Source organism: Haemorhous mexicanus, chromosome 6 (genome assembly GCF_027477595.1).
Source record: "Haemorhous mexicanus isolate bHaeMex1 chromosome 6, bHaeMex1.pri, whole genome shotgun sequence".
NCBI lineage: Eukaryota > Metazoa > Chordata > Aves > Passeriformes > Fringillidae > Haemorhous > Haemorhous mexicanus.
This window is the reverse complement of record NC_082346.1, coordinates 963,889-979,846: the sequence shown is the minus strand read 5'-3', so window position 1 is coordinate 979,846 and position 15,958 is coordinate 963,889. Positions and strand designations below refer to the sequence as shown.

At 46.8% G+C, this 15,958-nt stretch overlaps 1 protein-coding gene across 6 annotated transcripts in view; it reads left to right on the top strand.

Annotated features, from left to right (window-relative positions):
• Positions 1 to 15,958, top strand: part of TEAD1 (TEA domain transcription factor 1) — a 166,198-nt gene that overhangs the window by 132,812 nt on the left and 17,428 nt on the right. For 5 of the 6 annotated variants that reach the window (XM_059848271.1, XM_059848274.1, XM_059848269.1 and 2 more), the window contains 5 exons: positions 2,160 to 2,294; positions 2,474 to 2,520; positions 2,976 to 3,037; positions 5,001 to 5,125; positions 14,361 to 14,534. In XM_059848271.1, coding sequence (XP_059704254.1) covers positions 2,160 to 2,294; positions 2,474 to 2,520; positions 2,976 to 3,037; positions 5,001 to 5,125; positions 14,361 to 14,534 — 543 coding nt within the window. Of the gene's footprint in view, positions 1 to 950; positions 963 to 2,159; positions 2,295 to 2,473; positions 2,521 to 2,975; positions 3,038 to 5,000; positions 5,126 to 14,360; positions 14,535 to 15,958 lie in introns of all 6 variants that reach the window. The other variant, XM_059848272.1, reaches the window with a different exon arrangement.

The window sequence follows — 15,958 nt, the reverse complement described above, 5'->3', positions numbered from 1 at the left end:
TGAGCACAGGGATGGTGCTGAGCACAGGGATGGGGCTGAGCACAGGGATGGGGCTGAGCACAGGGAATGGTGCTGAGCACAGGGAATGGGGCTGAGCACAGGAATGGGGCTGAGCACAGGGAATGGGGCTGAGCACAGGGATGGGGCTGAGCACAGGGAATGGTGCTGAGCACAGGGAATGGGGCTGAGCACAGGGCTGGGGCTGAGCACAGGGATGGGGCTGAGCACAGGGCTGTCCTGCAGGCTGCACAGGGATGGTGCTGAGCACAGGGAATGGGGCTGAGCACAGGGATGGGGCTGAGCACAGGGATGGGGCTGAGCACAGGGATGGGGCTGAGCACAGGGCTGTCCTGCAGGCTCACACCCTGCAGGCTGCACAGGGAATGGGGCTGAGCACAGGGAATAGGGCTGAGCACAGGGCTGTCCTGCAGGCTGCACAGGGAATGGTGCTGAGCACAGGGATGGGGCTGAGCACAGGGAATAGGGCTGAGCACAGGGCTGTCCTGCAGGCTGCACAGGGATGGGGCTGAGCACAGGGCTGTCCTGCAGGCTCACACCCTGCAGGCTGCACAGGGAATGGTGCTGGAGCAGCTCCTGCCCTGCTCCACCTGCTGCTCTCCAGGCTGTGTCCCGCAGGGCTCCTTGCACAGCTCAGGGAAACACACTCAGCAACAATCTCTCTCCTTCAGTATCCACAGCTTTCACACAGGGAGCTGGGGGTTGTTTCTCCCCAGGGCTTTGTTGGGGTTTTTTTGTATTTTTTTTTTTAACCTTTTTTTCTCCCCTTTTAATGAATCAGACCCTGGGTGAAAATAATGCATTTGTTTAAAGCTGATATTTAATGTTGAGCAAACTGCTCTTCCTTTGTCTCTTACTATTTTGTTCATATTTTGCTAAGAGTCTGCTATTCTACACAAGCATTTTAATAAACTGTTTGTTGTTGTATCCAGGTAACAAGCATGGTAAGTATTTTGACTAAACCAAGTATTATGTACCTTAGCTGTGCTTGGCAGATTTTTTTGGCTAGCTTTTCCTGTACTTTCAGCCTGTGCTGTTTCTAAAGGAGCTATTCAAAGGAAGAAACTGCTCACCTATAGTACTACTACATACAAGCTTTGGAGGGAGCATATATATGTGCAAAGTCATATATCATACATAAGAGCATGCACCTCTTGCCAGCATGCTTGCTACTTTGCTTGTAAAATAAAAGCAGAAAAAAACCCCAACCAAACCCAAAACATCCTTGCCTAATACTGCTTGTGTTCCTTCATTCTAAGTGACACAGCTAAATATTGGGAGTTATTAATCCAGTACTTCTGGATGAGGAACCCTGCTGTAGCAGCGTGTAACAGTCTGTTGTTTACTCATCTTCCCTGACCTAAGACACCCCTCTGGTTAACCCTGTTGCATTAGGAGGCCTTCCCTTTCTGTCCTGTGCCCACCCCTGACTGGCAGTGGCTGGGACTCCAAGTGCTGCTCTAACACAAGTAACTGATAACAGCCCACCTTTTCCTAAACTCCTTCCTGTGTGCTGGAAAAAAACAGGAATTTTACGGCTGGTAGCTTTCTGTGGGAACACTGTAAATCAGTAAAAGGCCACAACTGAAAATTTGAAATGTCATTTACATGTTTGTGACCTAACTTTGGAAATGCTTGTCATAAAGCTGAATCCAAAATGTCTCTAAGCATGAAGAAAACTGTCCCTGTTTGTGAGTTCTGTGTTCTCATTTTGCAGGGCAATACAAAAGGCAGACTTCTCTTAGATGGAAATGAGAGAGCTCAAATCTCAGTGCTCCCTGTCCTCCAGGCAGAGCTGAGCCTCAGGAGCACGCCCTGTTTAGCCCAGCCTGATTTAAAATCACAATTTGCCCAGATAAACAACTGGGCAGTACTTTGCTCTCCCAGAGCTTCCTGTGTGTTGGCAGAGCAGACTGTGAGAATTCAGGTCTACCATGCATGTCTGAGAGGAGGTTTTGCCTTGAGGTAGTTGGAGTGTTAGCCTCCGTGCTGTATTTTTTTTTTTTTCCCTGCATGGTTTGCTATTTTTGCATTTTCTGTGTGGCTTTTTAAGTTTTTAGTTACGTGCTTGTAGCTGCAGTTATTTAATGTCACTTGTTGTGCCAAATGTTTTAAGACTCCGTGTAATTGTCATGTTAAAGGATCAGACAGCAAAGGACAAAGCACTCCAGCACATGGCAGCAATGTCATCAGCTCAGATAGTCTCAGCTACTGCTATTCACAACAAGCTGGGCCTGCCAGGAATTCCCCGTCCTACATTTCCTGGGGCACCTGGGGTAAGTCCCAAAAAAATCCCTGTATTCCCTAACAACGTTCAGTAGAAAACTAAGATGGAATGAGTGGATCGATGCTTTCACTTGAGTTTGCAAAAGGAACTGTGCTTGTTCAAAAATACCCAAGTTTTTCCAACCAAGAGAACAACTGTGGGCCTGTTTGTTTGTTTTTCCTCTTTCAGTTTTGGCCGGGCATGATCCAAACGGGGCAGCCTGGATCCTCACAAGAGTAAGTCTGAAAATTCAAATGTGTTTCTCTGTGCAGTGTCAAGGGTGGCTTGTGCACTCTGGGAGATCAGCGAAGCAAGAACTTACAAATTTTTCCAAAAAGGAGCTAAAGACAGTTTTATGGAAAGAAAGAGCCTTTATAGTGATGTGAACTCACTTTCAAAGAGTTATAAGGGATCCCAAGCCTCAAAACTGAGGCTGAATACCAGATGGGCACCCTCCTTTGTGACCCCATAGTTCAGTGTCCTCTGGGAGTCCCAGCAGTGCCCACCCCTGGGTGTAATTCTCACCCCCTCTATTCCCTCAGTGCTGTCTGTCTGTTAAATATGCTCTGCAAGGAAGAGATGTGTTTGTGGGTAAAGGTCCTCAGCCACCTGTTCTCCTGTACCGTGTGACTCTGATGGAATTCCCTGTGGATGGCACAGCGTGTGATTTTTGTGCCCCTCTTTATTGCAGTGTCAAGCCATTCGTTCAGCAGGCCTATCCTATCCAGCCATCAGTCACAGCTCCCATTTCAGGTAATCCTCCCATTTATCCTCTGCCTTAAAAATAATTGAATTTTGTGCTGAATGTGATTTATTAACTTCTGCCCTGGGCAGAGCCACTACTCAGGATCTCATGTGTCCTCCAGCCAAAGGAAACATCAATCCCAGTGTCCTATTATTATATATATATATATATATATATATATAGTGTCCTATATTATATCTTAGGGGAAATCATTGTGTTTGGAGGTTTTTTAGGTGGGAAGCACTAATGCATATGCAAGGAGTTGTGATGTGTGATTTCCAGTCAGCACTCTATTGTAGGAATTACTGTAAAAAATGAGTAATAGGATGAATGTTTCCTTTAGAATAGCTATGTAACAAGAACCCTCATTTATTTTAAACTGAGCCTAAAACACCTTCCAATATCATATATGTTTAGCCTTAAGTACAAAACTTCTCTATGTATATCAGGTTGTTTATAACTCATCCCCTCCTGGAGGTCCTGCTTTGCCTGGTACCACTTTGATAAGTACCTCATTTTATTCTGAATTTCATTGCTCAAATTGATCAAGCCCTTCCCATGGCTACTTCCCTGCTACTTTTCCCAGGTTCCTTCCATGCCTGATTTCATGAAAGCTCATTATTTCTTTGCAGATGATTTCTCATGGTATGGCTCCCTTGCCAAATGACCCCAATGCTTCTGACTCTGTGCCCCAAGTTTTTGACTCTTACCCCATTCTTTATGATCTTCTAACTTGCTGCTATTTAATGCTTTGAACTAAAGCTACTTTTCTGCATTCATGAGAATGCCTCTTTCTTGACATCCCTAATTTTTAACATTATTTTCTATAGTCTTTTATCCATCCATGTTTTCTCTCAGAATAGGAACATCGCTATTTCTACATCAGACAAAACTCATGCATGAGTTTTTGCTTCATTAGAATTCCTGTTCATGTCTAGCCAGTGACTTTTGTGATTCCCTCTTTTTCACAAGCCTCACACCTCCATTGCCTGAATTTGGGGGTTGGGGTCAGGTACCACATTCCCTTTATGGGATATGTTCACACGCTGCCTCTGACCTCTCCCTGCTCCTCAGCCTAGTCCAGGATAATCTTTATTCTCGTACTTTTGGTGCCTCTCCCCTGCCTTTCTTGTGCCTGTGTCTCTCCCAAGATGAGTTTTGCCTGTGAGCTGCTGCCTTTTCCTCTTCCTTTCCAGTTTTCTTTCCTTCTTGTCCAATTTTCTACAATGAGGACCAAGAGAGAGCATTTATTCCTTCTCTTGAGGTGAATTAGAGAGGGTGGTTAACATCCCTTCTCTATCTAGATCATGTCATTCTCTCTTTATTATCAATTTGAAACATTTCTTTTTTCTTTTTAGGGTATGATTCAGCTCTCTACAGTAATTATTTATTATTAGCTGTATCATAATGATGCCTAAAAGCTCCAAAAGAAGTCAAGACCCAATGTGCAAATACGTAGTAAGAGACAGTCCCTGCCTTGGAAAGCTTGTACTCTAAATAGGAGAGGGGAATTGAGAGTGGCAGCAGAAACAGGCAAAAAGAGGGGTGATTTACCTGTGACATGTGGCACATTAGGAGCCAGAAATGGAGTCAGTTCTCTTGGCTGTAATGTCAGTAATGTCTCCTGTGAGCCTTGATGCCAGTTTCCAAGGAAGGGTGCAGCTGTAGGTCCAGGTGAAGTCTCTGTAAATCTCTGTAGTCTAATATATAATTTCAACAAAAATTCTACAGCCCCAAGGAAACAAAGCAGTAGTAGTTTTCTTTCTGCCATTATTAGATTGCTGGGCTGCCACCTCTTTTTCTACATGTTAGCCTGAGTTTCTCCAATTTTAACTCACCCTGAATTAATTACTTGCTAAAATTAATATAAATATCCAAGGGCTCCATGCATAATTCCCAATTATTTTTAACTGAGAAAATATAAACTGAGGAAGTGTCAGCTTCCTCATGCAGATGTTTGCTCTGTTTCAGGCTTTGAGCCCACATCAGCTCCAGCTCCCTCCGTGCCTGCGTGGCAGGGCCGATCCATCGGTACGACCAAGCTCAGGCTGGTGGAGTTCTCCGCTTTCCTTGAGCAGCAGAGGGATCCTGAATCAGTAAGTATTTATTGCCCTTGTGCCCACTGATCCTCAGCTTTGCTCCTTTACTCCTGAGCTTCAGCTTTTCTCCTTTGCCCCCCACCCTCTGGGCTTGCCTTTGGGCATTCCATGTATGATGGAATACACCCGGTGTCTCTGAGTTCACTGCTGCTCTGTGCACTGTTCCTTTCACCCTAGGACTGTGTTTTCCTTTCTTGCCCTCTTTTTCCCCGTTTGCAGCAGCCAGAGGCCTCTGTGAAAGCAGGCAGGGTTTGCTCTGGCGCCTGTCTCACTGCTGACCTAGTTTAGCAGGTGTACCAAATTGCATTGTGTTCTTGGCAAGAATTCAGTGCTTGAACTCGGAGTTAAAGCCTAATCTGTTTCCTAACCAAAACAGAATTAAGGACTTGCCCAGAAAGTGTGCATATTGTGCCTTGGATTTTTTTTTAATGAAGTTTTAAATTTTCTTTTAATTTTTAGTCTTGTATACGATACCTGCAGGAGTAGTTTCTGCAGTTGGCTGTAATGTTTCATTACTGCAGTAAGCCTTGAACCTTGACATTAATCACCATATATTTACCAAGAGCTAGGTAGCCTAGCACTGATTCTACTGCATTGCAAATAAATTGAAAGAACTTCTTTCAGCTCGAACCTGAGAATTTTTTTCGAGATAATTTCTGAAAAGCAAATACTGTCCTGAATGGGTGATATGGACAGGCCATTCTTGTTCAGATTCCTGGCAAAAATACAGTAGCCTGGAGAAGAGAGAAGCTATCATTTTCTCTTTATAATGCAGCACTGGAAACCATAGCATTAATGGGCTCTGGCCAGGGGTGTTATCCAAGGAGTGTTTACCCTGCACTGTGGGGATTGGAGACATAGCCCAGAAGCCTTACAACAGAGGAATGCTGCTGGCAGGGACAGATCCCTGTGAGAATACACCATCTCTCAGCTGTTCATGCACCCACCACGTGGCAGGGTGCTGCTCTGCTGAATGCAGCTTTGCCAGCCCGAATCAGCAGGTACAGTTCTCTCAGTGCTTACCTGACTGTCAGGCAGTCCTGGTTTCCCTGGAATCCCTTTGCCTTCCCATGGTCTCATGGCAGTCCTGCCTCTGGTGGGCTTCACCTCAGAGTCCCCCAGGGCACTCTGGAGCACCTCCTCCAGCCCCAGCCCTGAGTCCCTCTGGGCAGCACTTTGGATTTCTGCTGCCTGGGTACAGCATCCAGGTTTGCCCACCCTTATCCATGCACGGATTCCCCAGGCCCTGCTGACCCCATGGAATGTGTCCTGCTGATTTATGGGCTCTGCCCCATATCAGGATGTGTGTGTGTGCTCTGGGTTACTGGGAGAACAGGATGTGGCCGTGTGATGCTCAGCCTTGCTGTCTGTGTGTGAATGAAATCTTACTTCTGTGCAGTCTCATTGGCTGCTTTGCCACCTAATTATCCCTTTCCCAGAGGTTTTTATAACATAAATCTATATACAAAACCCCTGGGCTGATGTGGTGGGGTGCCTCTGTATCTGGGTTTTTATGTAAAAGGGAGCAAGCAGGGGCTGGGCAGCTGAGAGTGGCATTGCAGGGAGAGAGTGGAGGTGTGAATAGAAGCATGGTTACCCAGGATGGCCCCACAAGTACTGTAAAGCCTTCTTTGGAGCAAACTAATATTATTTGAAATTCCTGAGGCTGCAGAGGCCCACTGTGTCTTGTCCCAGCTTGCAAGAAGCCTGCTGAGAAACCCACCTTTCAAATGCATTTATGCAGGAGGGTTTACAGGACAAGCAAGAGCATCAAACTACCCAGACTTGTTTTAAAAAAAAGCAGTTACTTGTGCACTGTAACACTGCAAAAATGAGACTCCAGGAAAAGTCAATTCCCACTTTAGTTCATTCCTGCATCCAGGTGGGGCAGTGCTCTGCACAGGGACAGCCTGCAGCATCCAGGCAGGTGCCATGGGCACCCAAAGGATGAGCCCGTGGCACTGAGTGAGCACCACTGCCTGGGAAAGGGCAGTCAGGAGCAGGAGAAGGGTTGCTTACATTGAATTAAGTGAATTTGGGTATTTGGCATTGAGAGGGTGTTGGGAAAAGCCCCCAGGGCAGTGTGGCCAGCTCCCAGGGCAAAGGGAGAAGGGTGTTTGCTGGAGAGGCTCTGGCAGAGGCACTGGTGTGCAGGGGCAGCTCTGTGCTCCTGCCAGCCTGCCCTGTCTCCAGTGCTCAGACCTCTCCAACAAGCACCAAGAGCTCTCCCTGGAGGGGAGGGCAAAGCCCCAGCCTCCTGTAGTGCCACTGCAGAAATGTGAATTCTACCTGCAGCTTTGCACACCTCTCTTTGTGGGGCTGTTTTATTGCAGGTACAGTTTGCACAGCAGAGGAAAAATGGGGTTTGTTACTTTTCACATGGAATCAGCGAGGCAGCTGACCTGAGTGTGTTCCCACAATGTGTCATGAAGTCCTGGGGGCACGTGCTGTGATTGCAGCATCTCCTTTGTGCCTCTGCTGACCTCAGAAATGAATGTATCTGTGTGCTGCTACAGGAGACGTGCAGGGGTTCTCGTCTACCCTCTGGAAAAGGACACTTAGAGATTCATTACATTGCTGACTTTTCACAGAGAATTACATAAATTAGTATCTTCATCAAATGTGCTTCCAACATTTCATTAAAAAAAGGTGACCCTTCCTCTCCCTCTCCCTCTGTCTCCCAACACAAAATCAGGCCAGGAAGCCTCACAGCACCAGAGGCAAGGAGACCAATTCCACCTCAATCTGCAGCCTGGAAGTTTATTGAAAACTCTGTATTTGGGGACAGGACTTGATCCTGGCAGACCCCTTGCAGTCCCTATTCCCATCCAGAAATGAGAAATTTGGGTTTGTCAGCTCTGGTGACTCCCACAGCCTGCAGGGGGGCTGTGCATGGGCACAAAGGTCCAACCACAAGGAATGATTCCTGGTAGGAGTGGGGCCTGCAGCCTCTCTGTGGCCCTTCCAATGGCAAAGGGTGTTTAAAAGCTTTTTGAAAAGCTCAGTGCCAGGCAGTTTAAGAGGTTAGTTTGGATTGGGCAGTCTGGAGGGCTGGAAATCAGCTGCATAGAGTCCTCTCACTTGTGAACAGCTGTCGATCTTTTTCCTTGTTTAGACACAAACTTGTTCAGTTTACAAAAGAGAAAAATATAGAAAGGAAACAAGAAGCAATCCTCACTGTAACTCTGCATGGCAGAAGACAGTCTGGGGAACACAAGATGGCCCAGTTGCAAAATACTGGCACACTGACTGCAGCTGTGGATGGGTAAAATTGCTCCACCTTTTACATGAAAATCAATCCAGTTTACAAATGTCAAGCTGTATTTTCTCTTTGTGGCATTTTGTGCTTAAGTACAATTCCTAAATGGTGCAGAGAAGTTTCCCTTGCAGGTCCAAGCAGCAGCATTCCAGTTACCTTTGATTATTCCCTGCCCTGTATAACTCTGTTCTCAGCAGATGGAGCAGTTTTTGTGCCCATCTGTTGCTTCCAAGACAGGTTTTCCTTAATGGGAGCTTGCCATTCTTATTGTAGTGGTTCTGTGAAAGTTCAGGACAAATGCTTAAACCAAGCAATCCCATGTTCCCCAACAAATATCAACTGAGCATGCAAGCAGATTAGAAAGGATCCGAGCAATTGACTGCTACACAAGTAGATATAAAATTCATAGATTATAACTGAAATGAAAATAATTCAAAATCTTTATATATGTATACACACATATACACACATACTCAAGCTTGTTTTTCAATCAGAGAAAAAAACCCTATCACCACCCAACAAAAAAAGCCCTTTCTTCTTTTTTGAGGCTTCTTGCTCTTGCTGTCACATTTATTTAAATTGTGAGCACTTTATACAGCTTTACATTAAAAATACCTGTATAGGGCTATAAAGAACATGGCTGATGGACATTTTCAGTATTAGTCCACCCATCCAAACTGTCAGATTGTGTTAGGTCCAAATTTCAAAATGCATTTTAAAAAGTGGTGAAGAAATAAAACATTCTTTATGTTTTAATTCAGGTTTTATTGTTGTTGTAAAAAGACTTTGTGAGCCCGGGGAGAATTGTGCCTGAGAACCAGAAAGGGAAAGCAATTGCTCAAGGGCCATAAAAACAGCCTGCCATCATTAGCCAAATGCAGTAAAATTCACCAAAGTTAATCAAACCACCTAAGTGATGAAAAATTAATGAGATCTTTTCAAAAGAAGCCCTCCATCCTTGAACAATATCCATTGTTGCAAGGACTGTTTATCCTTTCTGTACTCCCTGTAAACAGTATAAAAAGCAGTCCAGCATTTCACTCGCAAGGAAGTCCTTGCTTTAGTGTCTTTGTGATGTGAAAGGACAAGAAAGCAAACTCACATTAGGATGAATGTCTCAGGGCTGCAGATCAGGATTTGAGGGCATTTTAATCTGGAATCAGAAAAAGTTTTGCTACACACAAGGCTCATTTATTTGCCGTGCTGGAGAGCTGCTCCTTGGCCATGGGATGCACATGTTCCTCTCTGTGAAATGTTCATTTTTGAGTCTCCATGGTTAGAAGTCCCAAGAAAGCACTTTAAAGAGGTCCAGTGCTGACACATGCTCCAGTTGTGAAGCTGTGGCATGGCAGCAGCCTTCCCCTCCTGCAGGGTTCCTGGGGCAGCCCGTGGATGCCTGATGGAATGCCAGGCCAGCTCCCCCAGCCCAGCTGTGGCAGGGCATGGACTTCCCAGGGAGGCTCCTGGGGCCAGAACAGTCAGGTGTGTTGGGGGCCCAGCACCATTTATCCCCCAAAGTCAGCCCACAGCTGGAGAGCCTGCTGGGACCTGGCTGTGCTCTCACTGCTGCCTTCATGGGCCTCTCTTCCTTTCCTCAAGTCTGCTGCCAGGGAAACCTCCCAGCAAAACTGGAGGTGCAGGGGACACGTGGGTTGGGTTGGCACTGGAGTGGGGTGGGCTGAGGCTGAGAATTCCCTGCTCTGCCTGCCCCCAGCAGCTGTCCTGGCTCACCCCAAGGGCTGTGCCTCTGGCCTGCATCTCCCCAACTCGTCCTACAGCTTCCCCCACCCCTGCACCCAGCCCAAAACTGCTGCAGAGCCAGGCTCTCAGAAGTTGGGAAACATCCCCTGCTCTGCTCTGCAGAGAGCAGATAATGACAGGCTCACGTGTCCATTTGTTCCTCAGCTGCATTCAGGGGAGATGTAGATGGCCCTTCTTTGACAAGCAACTATTCAGTAGTTTGTTTTCTTCTGCTGCTGAAATGCGTGGCCCCGTGCCCTGCTCGCTGTGCACTGTCTAACCTCCCCTCCAAATGGAATTAATAATTCCCTGCATTTGCATTTCACAGATGTGCTAGTGCAGTCTTTTTGGATGAAGGGGCATTATTACTCACAATTGACAAACCAAGAAGTTCAGGTGCAAAAGAATGAATGGGCCACTGATTTTGAGGGTCCCCTTTGATTTGTCATGAGCTTGATTTTGCAGAATATTAACATTATTGAGAGCTTCCTATAGTCAGGCATAATTTTCCCATCTGAGCACTCACGCAGCATTTCTGGAACTGGGACTGCAGGGTCTTAAACCAGGCAGGCCAGAACTGAAAGATGCATCTTCACTGTTGCAGAAAAGCTGATGGGAACATTGTGTGAGCACCTTGCCCAACCAGCCAGTCCCAGTTTCACACTGGACTGCTGTGGCAGTAGCTGGGAAGTGCTGGGCAGCATTGAGGTGTCAGGGAACTGCCTTCCCTCGTCACCTACCTCTCCACTTCTGCAACCAAAAAGTCACCCAAAACCCCCTTTTACTTCACCTTTCTGATTCAATCCCTGAGCAGATCCAGGCAGGGGTCTGAATGCAGGGAGGTCCATGAAAAACCAGGTTGCCCATGGTAGCTGTATGGTAGCATACATCACAGAAAGTTCAGCTAACATTTCACAGGAATGTGTTAAAAACCTTAACAACAGGACTTGGTACAGACTCCAGTTATAGCATTAAAATGTCATGTTTATAACTCCCCATCTGCTTCAGTGGAGGACAACAGCAGCAGGAATTAAATATTCAGTTACTAGTGTTTTGGTAGAAATAAGAAAACTTGTTGGCAGACAGAGTGATTTTCTTACATCAGCAGGAAATTAAAGAGTTTCAGATTTATGAGATACGGCGAGGCAGCAGAGCTGAGGCTGGGCAGGGCTTGGGCTAGAGCTGCACTCAGACTGCTGATACACCAGTGCCTGGCTTCCAGGCAGCCCACCCCTCCTGGCTCCCGTTCCCCCCAGAAGCACAGTCCCTGCTAGGGCAGCTGTGCCAGTGGGATCTGGGAGGGTGAAATCACAGCTGTGCCCCTGGGTGCAGCAGGAGGGTCCAGCACCCCTGCACTCGCGGTGCTGTGCCCAGGAGCAAGGCCATTCCCACAGAAACAGCTGCCACCTGCCTTCCACCTTGCTTAGCATCTCCATCACCCTGTGGGTGGGGAGCCATTCACCCCCCATGTGCTGCTCTGGATGCTTGTGCCAGAATATAAGGGCAGAACTGGTGAGGAGCCTTTGCAAATGCACATGCTGGCTGATAAAGCAGATGTAGGTGGTTTGTCTTTGTTCTGCACCAGCTTCAGTGCTTGCATCCCCTGCCACTGGCAATTTGTCTTCGTTCTTTTAAATTCCTAAGTGGATTATAATTTTTCTCGTGGTATTATTTGACAACAGTCATATTTCATGGCTTTACTGCATTCTTTGGATAGTTAGAATTTTTCTAAGGGAAGGAGCTCAGCTTTAAGAGGCGGCCATCTCCAGGGCATGTCGTGTAATGCAGACACAGGAGACAGAGCTGGAAATGTTCTTCCTATTCTTGTGTACTTAGAGAACACAGGATTTGACTTGTGATGGTTTATGGCATCTAAAGCACATTATTGCCCCTATGCCAGATGCAAATCCTTTAAATGCTTCAACGACAGTGAATTCCTCAGCAACTAATGTACTTCAATGACTCTGGACTACTCAGTCTAAATCAACAGTGAATTCTCAGTATAACGAGGATGTTTTTAAGCTTTTCAGACACTAATGAGCTCAAAAAATATAGGCAGAAAACTTTGCTCCTTTGCCTTTATCCATGCATCAGTTGCTGTCGTGGGGCGTGTTTGTCTAGAAGCGATAGGGATCATTTCAGTACCCATTTACCCTGCTCCAGCACTGCATTATCATTTGTTAGTTTGCAGAAATATGCCATGTCTAATTAGCTTAGTAATGATTGTACTTAGCATAGGAATTGCAGCAACATAAGGAGAAAATAATCACACATTGCAATATCAAAATAAACATTTCTGTCCTAAGAATGTTGTCAGGTGATGTCATACCATCTGTCCTACTGTACCCGCTCAGAAATTTTGCTGCAGCAGCATCTGGTGCTTTGGCGAGCTCTGCAGACAACTGTGGCAGCTTTGCAGCTGCCTCCAACTCTGCTTTTATATTTAAAGAGCATAAAGACTTCATGCTCCATGCCCCTATAAACGTGTTTGCTTTTACTGAAGTTTGGATCCTGAGCAATTTCTATATTTGCCTGGCTTGCAGAATAAGGCACAGCGTGTGAACTGTCTTGGGAGTTTGCAGTGGCCAAACTGTAAAATGCAGCTCTCCCTTCCCCCCTCCCTCCCCAGCCATCTTCGGGCTGGGAGAGAGACACCCTTTTGAGGAGGAGGACAATTTACAGGAGAATCTGAGCCCTCGATTCTGTTTCCATAAAAATGTGGTTCTTTATACAACCTGGAACAACTCCAGCAGAGAAGACTGAGAGGAAACAATCCCCGAATTTTTTTTACTTGTGGAAATGCCTTAATGAGATGTTATGTTTTCCTTTTTCCTTCCACAAAATTTAGAAAGAAATACAACCCTGCAAAAAAACCCACAGGCTGTATCTCGTTTTTGGCCCCATACCCAGATGAGTGTTCTCTGGTTCTAAATTCAGATTTCACCGTGCTAGATGATTTTTTAATAGATTTCAATTTCATTTCCTAAGTGCAGAAATCCAGCCAGTCCATTTCCTTTTCCCTAGAGTTTTGGACATCTGCTAGGGAAGACTTTGCTCACACCGAAGGAAGGCTTTGAGTGGTTGCCCAATTCATTTAGATTTGTCACTTCAATTTGTTCATTCAGCAGGTACATTGTAAACAAAATAGCTTAAATGAGGTTTGCTTTGGGGTTTTAAATATTTTATTTGTGCCTAGCTTTTGGGAATTGCCCCTTATGTACAGCATCTGTTCAATGTGACAGGGCTCTCTAGTGTTCATTGACTGCATATCAGCTTTCCCTTAACTGAGTTAGCCAAATGTTTTGTGATCTGCGTGGGGAAAACGCCCAGTGTTTAATGCTGCCACTCTGGAGCTCCTTCACTCTGCTCTCGTGACCCTGGGAGGTGCTGACTGACTGCTGGAGGCTCTTTCCAGTTTCTTTCCTGCTGTTCATCCTCCCAGTTTCGTTTTGGGTGCTGAAAGGTTCTCTTGGAGGAATGGCAGCCCCTAAAAGATCATGCTGGACTCCTTTGGGGTGGACTTTACTGGGCCAAGGATTTCTCCCAGGCAGGAGAGGCACTGCCAAGGTGATTGCTGTGATTATAATGAGGTGTGATGGGATGAAGCTAAGAAATAGGAAATTGAGGCTGCATGTGTTTTGGCAGGGATGGTCATCTACAGAGCTGGCTCCCGAGGGAAGGGGGGAAAGGTGGGCTCTTTAATATTGCATGGGTTGAAATACAGGAGGACAATGTCTGTAGGAGCAGCAGTGCAGAGGAACTGGCCTTCTTGTCATCCTGCAGTCAAAGGGGAATGCCCTCCATCTCTTCTAGTTGAGATGTGCTGCAGATAGAGATGTGCAGGAGTGGGCTCTGTGGCACGAGCAGAAATTCAGGCTCTGAGGACACAGGACATTAAGACTCACTGTTCAAAGGAGCAGAAATGGGCTTTGCTCCTGAGCACATCCATCTTTTTATGCTCACTGAAGGGTTCTTTATCACCGTGCTGCCGCTGGGCCTGCAGTGTCAATTACCCCCTTGCAGAGGCCCGTGCTTTGGGGTCTGCAGTGAGGACACAGGTTTTTATTCTGATGTTGGCCCTTGTCCACAAGGGTCTGTGCCACAACCAGTGAAGCTGTTCCTGGGAAGCACAGTGCAGGAAATCCCAGTCCCAGGAGCGACGTGCGAGGCATTCTGTCCATCAGAGCACAACCCTCTGCTGCTCCCCCTGATGTCCCTGTCTCTCCCTTGCAGTACAATAAACACCTCTTCGTGCACATCGGACACGCCAACCACTCCTACAGCGACCCCTTGCTGGAGTCGGTGGACATTCGCCAGATTTATGACAAATTCCCCGAGAAGAAGGGCGGCCTGAAGGAGCTCTTTGGGAAGGGGCCTCAGAACGCTTTCTTCCTCGTCAAGTTCTGGGTGAGTAAGGCGTGCTGGGGAGGACTGTGCTGCCCAGCAGGGCTGGGGAGCTGTTTCCCCCTGTGGAAGTTGCCTCTGTTACCGTGCAGGGGTGCAGAGCTGTTTGCCCTGCAGCTGGCACAGAGCTGGCACCGGGGCAGATGTGCCCCAGCTGTGCCTGGCTCTGCCCTGCTGGGCAGCTGCCAGCAGGTACCCAGAGCCCCGTTTGGAGATGGGGAACTGCCATCTAGTGGTGCAGGGAGGAGCAGGGAAGGCAGGGATGGAGCCTGCTTCTGGCTGTGTCGAGGGGCAGCTGCTGCCGAGAGCAAGGGGTGTGAGGATCAGTCCTGCCCTCAGCCCGTGCTCCTGCAGGGAGGACCAGGCAGGAGGGGAGCTGGGACAGCTCACGGGGCACATCTGCTTTCTCCTTGCCTTCTTGTTAGGATTCCACTCCATGACTTATCATATTCAGAGCAAGGGTGAAAAAATAACTGGAGTGGAGGGCTGGGAGGCTGCATATTGATCTAGTCGTGATGAATTTCATTGATAAGCCAGGTTTTTCTTATTGTATTTGCAAAATATCGTGTTGGCGACATAATCATAAAATAATAAAATCATTTCAGTTGGAAAAGGTCTCTAAGATCATTGAGTTCAACCATCAGCCAAGTCCACCACTAAACTACTAAAAGGTTCATCCAAAAGGATCAGCAAATCTGCAGGCTGAGCCTCATGCTTATACTAAAGCTTTTTATACCCACTAATTTGTTGGGGTACTTTTTTGTGGTATACTCCTTTTCATAGCAGCAGTTAGCATCTAAGCATTTAATTTTTTTCTCTTAAAACTTCACTAGAAGGGGCATGTTCAGGGTTTAATTACAGGGTGGACAGGTTGAGGCTGAAACCAGAAGAGGTTGATCTGGAATCACTGCTTATAATCAGATTTCCTTGAGTTTATCTATGGGATTTGAAATACTCTACACCTTATAAAATCCCTCAGACTTCATATCTTTCCAAGAGCTTCTGAGGCACCAGATTTAGGAGTGGAGACTGGAATGAGGGAAACTCTTTTTTTTCCCAGATCTGAATGCAGAAGGACTAATCTGCTAAGCAGAAGCTGTGTTGGACTGCAGAAGAAACCCACTGAGAAATTCACAGGGTTTAAAACTGGGCCTGTGAGCTGTAGACCAAGTGTTTGAGGGCTGGCTGAGCAGAGAGGCCAGAAAGAGCAGGCAGCAGAGCAGTGGGAGCTGAAACACAGTGGGTACCAGTGGCCTGGAGCAGGCAGGTGAGAATGCAGGGTCAGCAAGAGGGAGGCAGTGGGGAGAGGGAGCATTTGGGATAGGGAAACACAGGGATGAAGTACAGCAAAGAAGGTTTCTGGGAGGTGAGAGAAGGACAAACATAACAGCACGAGGAATCTGGCTGCAGTGCAGCAGAGCTTGGAG